The sequence below is a fragment of the Canis lupus genome, chromosome 4 (genome assembly GCF_048164855.1).
Source record: "Canis lupus baileyi chromosome 4, mCanLup2.hap1, whole genome shotgun sequence".
Taxonomy (NCBI): Eukaryota; Metazoa; Chordata; class Mammalia; order Carnivora; family Canidae; genus Canis; species Canis lupus.
In genome coordinates, this window is record NC_132841.1 from 62,507,937 (window position 1) to 62,515,323 (window position 7,387).

Here is a 7,387-nt window from a genome sequence, read left to right on the forward strand (position 1 = left end):
TCTAGAGAGCAAGTAACATGGCCTGCTTTCTCCAAAATTATCAAAATGCCTGCTCTGCCTCAAAGGAAAATTTCTCCAAGAAAAAGCCTCCATACAGTATATCGGAGAAAAGCATAAAACTTAATTTAGATTAGGGAAATATGCAAAAATGGAATTTTTCTTTGTTTCTGGAAATCTCCACCCACCCCCACCCCCCCCAAGGAAAAATGCGTTTTGAAGTCTTTAAGATATAGCATGGAAACTATTTTAAAACTCACCAACAGTAGTTTCCAGCCCTAGCTTCCCATCAAAATCACCACAGAGCTAAGCCTCAACCTAAATTTACTGAACTACTATATATTGGGGCCAAGGCATTTGAATTTTTTATGCACACACAGGTGATTTTGATGCACAGCAAGGGTTTAAAAACCACTAAACTGATCATAATGCCATAAAAGAAAAAATTAAGTCTAATGAATAAAGACAAAAATAAAAAGGTCATATTTGACAACTAACTAGTTCTAAAGAACCCAAAATTGTATTCACCTATCCAAATAACAGAATAAAATTTGAAATAAAAATTCTAAAGCGCACTCATGCCACTACTTAAAAGACAAAAGACAGAATAGTTTGCTAAAATATCCAAATTTTTAGATGAAAGTCGTTGTGAAGAATTTGGCCACTCCATAATTCAGGTATCATAAGGTTCCACCAGGGTCTTTGGATACTGCAAACTAAAAAAGAAAAGTTATAATAAGAGCTCATGTATTGTATGTAATCATCTGCCAAACTTAAAGTTCAAGGTTTTAATCACAACAATATAAAATTCAGCCATCATCCCAGCTTCATTAAGCCTACTTTATTTTACACAAAATCCTAACAGTTTACTGGCTTGGTATTCAAACTCATGATAAATGAAAAAGGGTAGTGAAACTGCTAAAGAGAAGCAAACCAATCAAAAAAGGACACAAAAACACTATTAAAAAGCAGACAAAAGAACTCAGAAAGTATAGCAAACACTTGATAGTTTTTAAAGGCATCAGCATACAATAACTTTCTCCTAATGGTCACTGGAATAAGAAATATATGTTCTGTTTACCTTGCTTAACACATATCACATGCATTTTGTTTAACAGGGTAAGAAAGTATAATAAGCAAGTCACATATACAAAATTTCTCACCAAAAAATAATTACAAAACCTAAAGGAAAAGAATAAAACAAAAAAAGTAGCTCTCATTGTACAAAAGGCACAGTGGAAGTGCCTTCACAGTGGAAGTGAAAGTAAAGAGCATCAGATAGTTTCTCAAATAAACACATTTGCAAAAGAAAAACAGAGAAAACACTCAGGTTTTAATTTACTATTATCAGACATATATTTCAGACTACTGAAGTCAACATGTTCCTTTAGACTGCTTAAACCGGACTATTTCCTAATAATGCACATTTAAAAATCTGTTTCCTCATCTGTTATGTTTCCTCATCTGAAAAATAAGAACCTTGGTTCATAGGATTACTGTGAGAAATAAATAAGATAACACAGGTAAAGTACTGGCGCAGTGGCTAATATACAGTGAGACATAAATGTCAGCTATTAGTAATTTGTGCTCAGAACAAATCCCATAAAAATGATTGTCAATTTTCATCAAGGTATATATTTTTTAGAAGCTTTTCCATTTGAAATTGTTTTATTCTATATTCACCCCATCCCAGAAAACATGTATTACAAGGGAACCAAACTGTTCCTTCTTTCTCCATTAAGTCCAATGTAACATTAACTTTTTAAAATTTCATGTGAAGTGGCTTACAGAACGCAAATTTAATAATCACATTTAGTTACTCTTATTCCTAAAAAGTACTCATGTTCCATGAATATCCTTTCCCAAATAAATTCATTTCCACTTCTTTTTAAAAATTTGAATACAGGGACGCCTGGGTAGCTCGGCGGTTGGGCGCCTACCTTTTTATTTACCCATTCATGAGAGACACAGAGAGACAGGCAGAGACATAGAGAGAGAGGCAAGCTCCCTGTGGGGAGCCTGATGTGGGACTGGATCCGGGGATTCCGAGATCATGCCCTGAGCCAAAAGCAGATGCTCAACCGCTGAGCCACCCATACGTCCCTATGTGATAAACATTTACCTGTTATTTGTGAGCCATTACATGGGTGCCATGAAAGATACAAAAATAGGTAAAAAAAAAAAAAATTTCCAGCTCTCCTAAAGCCTGTGGCCTCACTCAATGGTGCTAAAAACTGCTCGTTTACAAGTATGTATGTATGTATGTACATGTAAACGGGGGTTAGTATAGGTTGTTTATGTTGAAGCAACCAACAACCCAAACATCTTTGTAACTTACAACAAACACTTTATATTTTATATAGCCTGTAAGAATCAGCTTCTAGCTTTACTCCATGTGATATTCGTTTCAGGATCTAAGCTAAAAGAAAAAAAAAATCCCACCTAAAATATCCATCTCATAGGCAGAGGGAAAAGGGACATGGCAAAACATGGGACAGCTCTTAAAGCTTCTGCTTGACATGGCATATTATTGCCAGTAATATTTCATTGGCCCAAAGAAATCGACTAGCTAATAAGGTAGAGATGTATAATCCTGTCACAGAGAACACAAGCAAATATTTTAAATAATATCATCTACCACAATATCTATCATGAAGATGAAAGAAAAAAAATATTCAGATATTGGAACCAATAATAAAAGTAGTGTTTATTTAGGCAAGGTTTACTATGTGCCACTATTACTATTCTAATATTTATTAGTATTAAAATATTTAATTCTCCTAAGAAGAATTCAACAAAGATGTCTACTACTGAAGAAAACAGACCAACTATGGATATTTCTTAATGAGGAAAATAAGCAAAACAACGAAACCTATTAGAAGGTATTTTAGGGGTGCCTGGGTGGCTCAGTTGGTTAAGCGTCCAACTCTTGATCTCACTCAGGTCCTGATCTCAGGGTCATGAGTTCAAGCCACACCTTGGGCTCCATACAGGGTGTGGAGCCTACTTAAAAAAAAAAAAAAAAAAAAGACATTTTAGAGATATTTCAAGCTCACTAAACTTGGCTTTGATATGTTTCAGAGACAACAAAAGTAGCTGCCCTTCAGAGAGAAATTTATCCAGCTTATCTGAAGTAGAAGCCAACACCTGGTTTTATTTTTATTTCTTTAAAGATTTTACTTATTTACTCATGAGAGACATAGAGAGAAAGAGAGAGGCAGAGACACAGGCAGAGGGAGAAGCAAGCTCCATGCAGGGAGCCCGATGTGGGACTCCAGGATCACACCCTGAGCTCAAGTCAGCGCTAAACCGCTGAGCCACCCGGGCTGCCCATGGTTTTAAATATCCTAAATGTTTCTCCAAATTGAGCTGAGACAGTTTCCCAGCAAGGTGTGATATACACAGAATTCTGGTCAACCTTAGGACTGTCATCTTTACTACATCTTACTCACTGGAGGTTCCTGGAGACTCATAATTTCATACTGGCTTATCTAATGCTGGAAAAGGAAATAGGGCGACACAACACAGCCCCAGACAGGAGCACAAAATAAGCCTCACAAAAAAGATCCATCCATACACTTAGTTCCCACAACAGTCATTAATACCCTACGCAGACCCTAAGGAACTGTGCTGAGGTAAACACAAGACTCAGTTCAAAATGAGAAGTGATAAAACAGGGCTAGATAAGTACCTGTAAATAGGTTAAAGAAAACAAAAACTACTGTATCAAGCATGGAGTCCAAAGTATTGCTATTTGAAACAGAGCACCAGTTTATCTAGCTTTTAGATTAAAATCCTAAATTGTTAGCCTTACCGTGGACAATTCCATAGAAAAGTCAGGGAAAGTAAGAATACATGTAGGCTATTTATCCAGGTTTCCCCCCCTTCTCATTCAATCCAGAGAAATGAGAAGCATGTGGAAACTGGGACACTCTAGAGCATGAGCTCAGTAACTAGATCAAGCGAATCATCTACACTATTTTTTTTTTAAGATTTTTATTTATTTATTCATGAGAGACACACACACAGAGAGAGAGAGGCAGAGACACAGGCAGAGGGAGAAGCAGGCCCCATGTAGAGAGCCCAACGTGGGACTCGATCCCAGGTCTCCAGGATCACGCTCTGGGCTGAAGGCAGCGCTAAATCACTGAGCCACCCGGGTTGCCCCATCTACACTGTTTATTTTTTTTTAATTTTTTTAATTAATTAATTTATTTATGATAGTCACACAGAGAGAGAGGCAGAGACATAGGCAGAGGGAGAAGCAGGCTCCATGCACCAGGAGCCCGACGTGGGATTCGATCCCGGGTCTCCAGGATCGCGCCCTGGGCCAAAGGCAGGCGCCAAACCGCTGCGCCACCCAGGGATCCCATGTACACTGTTTAAATAATTTTTAACCCTTATGTATGTTGGGTTTTTTGGTTTGCTCTTATTTTTTACTGATATACTATAGTTAATGTCATACAAGTTAATGTAACTGCTTCTTTCCTTCTACTGATAATTCTTTTCTTCAGTATATTTTTTGTTCACTACTCCCCTTCTTACCAAATGCCTGATTCTATCTTCCTCATTTTACTCAAGTGATCTGAAATGTTACATTACTTGCAAATGTTTTATAAGCATTACAATAAAATGAATTTTAGATTTAGATTATCCCATTAATTGGTGCTTTCCTTTTTAAAAAAAAAAAAAAGTTAAAGGTTGTGTTTTATTTGACAGAGAAAGCACAAGCAGGGAGAGTGAGAAGCAGTTTCTCTGCTGATCAAGGAACCAGACACACAGCTTGACGCGCAGCTGCATCCTAGGACCCTGGGATCATGACCTGAGCAGAAACCAGATGCCTAACCCACTGAGCCACCCAGGCACCCAAAATGGCTCGCTTTCCACCCACCAATTTTTCAGATCATTACTTTCAAATCATAATGGAAAGAGAAAAATTAAGAATGAAAAGCCAGGGACGCCTGGGTGGCTCAGTGGTTGAGCGTCTGCCTTTGGCTGGGGCCATGATCCCAGGATCCTGCGATCGCATCCTTCATCAGGCTCCCCATGGGGAGCTTGCTTCTTCTCCCTCTGCCTATGTGTCTGCCTCCGTCTGTCTCTCATTATAAATAAACTTGAAAATTTCCAAAATCCAGTATCTTAAGTTCAACTACAACAATAGCTGACAAAATGGCTGTGACCTAAGCTTAGATATACAGTCTTGTCTTCAATTAGCCACGCACCAGTGGATCCTTCACATTTGTTTTGAGTTCTAGGGCTACTGTGAATACATTATTAGTTGGGAGTGCAAAATTAATCTCCATAACGTCTAGGAGAACAAGAACTAACCTGGATCACCTCTCTTAACAGCCTGACTCAAACCAGCGGGACATTTTACTTAGAGAAGCGCTTAGCCGTCTTCGAGTTCCCCACATGTAGAATGGTTGACCACAAACTTGTTTACCTTTCCTCAATCTTAGCATCCTTATGTTTGAACGACTACATTATGTGTATATCTACTACTGCCCTCAAAGCTTCAGCGCTTTTCGTAAGCCACCCACCCTACACACCCAGAACACCCTCTTCTCCCCACCTCCCCAACACCCACCATTTAAACCCCTAAAAAAAAAAAAAATCCTCTCCAGTTAACTCTCCTTCTAATTCTCTGCATTCCCTTTATATTTTAATATAATTAGCATTTGACTAGATCAATTCCTAACCACTCCCAACTGTCCATACAGTCTTTCCAGGTCATTCTAAGCACTTAGCGTAGTCTCTCCAGAGCCTGCATAAGGATATTCCATATACACACCCTGGTTTCTAATATAAGCAGCGAAAACAGCGATAAAACATTATTCTTTGCAGACAAAAATACTACTGTGTGTGTGTGTGTGTGTGTGTGTGTGTACGCGCGCACGCGCGCTGCTGCTGTGTCAGTAACAAAGTCAGGAAAATTCGGAACAGGGAAACCGAGAATGAAGTGATGCAGTCGAAATAAAACCACCATCACAAAAAAAATAAAATAAAAAAAAAAAATAAAACCACACACACACAAAAACAAAAACAAACAAACGAACAAACAAACAACAACAACGCTGCAAAGCAGAACGGTAACAGCAACAATCCCTGAGTCACTGTGGAGCTTTTAATAAGATTCTGGAGAGGAAACACCCCGACATCACCACCAGCCGTTTCAAGATTACCTTCCAAAGATTACTGCCAGGGACATGTCCACTAACCATCAATTCCGGCCAAGCGGTCTGAGGAATAAAACAGACCCTCTTTCTGCACAGAGACCCACTAATACCACCTAAAGCCGAGGAAGGGAGAGAGGGGTTTAGCCTTCCCGCAAGGAGCGGAGGGATGGGCCCACAGGTGAAAAACCGAGGAGCGCGCAGAGCAGGCGGAATGAGGAGGAAGACTCCTCCCCTCCTCTGGGGGCGAGGGCTCGGCCCACAGCCCCGGAGACAACCCCACCCCGCAGACCCTCTCCCACAGCCTCAGGCCGGGAGCTGCCACGAGGCCACGCGTCCTCCGCCGCCGTCCCCGCACTCACGCCCCCACTCGCCGGGGCCGGCGCCCCTGAAGCGCGGCCAATCCCAAACCCGCCTGCCCTCTCCGGACCAAGGGGTCAGCGGAGAACGCCTTCCCCGAGGCCTTCTCCCGGACCCAGTCAGCGGAGACCTCCGCAAAAGTGGAAGGACCCCAGGAGCTGGAAGAAGAAGAAGCCTCACAGTCCCGTTACCTGGTAGGAACCCTGGAAACGGAAACGGCGGCTGCAGCCGCGGCCCTTTTCCCCCACAGCATTCGCCTCAGCGCCGCTGACATTGAGACCGCCGCCATCTTGCTGCAGGCTAACGCCAGGACGGGTCTCCGGAAGGGACAAACTTCCTTCGATCTCAAGCCTCTGCAACTGCCGCGTCCTGGGGTGTCCCGTGTGTGTGTGTGTGTGTGTGTGTGTGTGTGTGTGTGTGTGTGTGTGTGTGTGTGTGTGTGTGTGTGTGTGTGTGTGTGTGTGTGTGTGTGTGTGTGTGTGTGTGTGTGTGTGTGTGTGTCTGTCTACTTGCTTCATTTCTGTTGGGCGCTTCGTTAAATACTGCAGTTTAGAACTGAGGTGAAAGGTTTGATTGAAAGAAATAAGAAGGCAAAAGGATGGGAGAAAATGCAGTAGTGCATTAAGTGTAAATACCACTTCCATAGAGTGGAATCCTTGTTTGTTGTTAGGACTGGTTATTTAATGAAAAGACACAGACACCTCCCACCCCCAGCACACACACACCCAAAAAACTGGAAAATTTAAACACCTGCAACTCATAATTTTTTCAAAGGACTGAGCATAGAGGGCTCTCCGGGTTCTTGAGAACCTAAAGTAGTACTTTTCCAAAGTGTTGCCAGATTCAGTATGTAAGCC

The 7,387-nt window shown here is 41.2% G+C and overlaps 1 protein-coding gene across 4 annotated transcripts in view; it reads right to left on the reverse strand.

Annotated features, from left to right (window-relative positions):
* Positions 1 to 6,974, reverse strand: part of NDUFS4 (NADH:ubiquinone oxidoreductase subunit S4) — a 113,742-nt gene extending 106,768 nt beyond the window's left edge. For 2 of the 4 annotated variants that reach the window (XR_012030132.1, XM_072824633.1), the window contains exon 1: positions 6,722 to 6,879. Coding sequence is in view for 3 of the 4 variants with exons in the window: in XM_072824633.1 (XP_072680734.1) it covers positions 6,722 to 6,819 (98 nt within the window). In the remaining variant the exon portion in view is untranslated. Of the gene's footprint in view, positions 1 to 6,179; positions 6,366 to 6,721 lie in introns of those variants that run through there. The other 2 variants (XM_072824630.1, XM_072824631.1) reach the window with 2 other exon arrangements.
* Between the last annotated feature and the right edge of the window lie 413 nt (positions 6,975 to 7,387).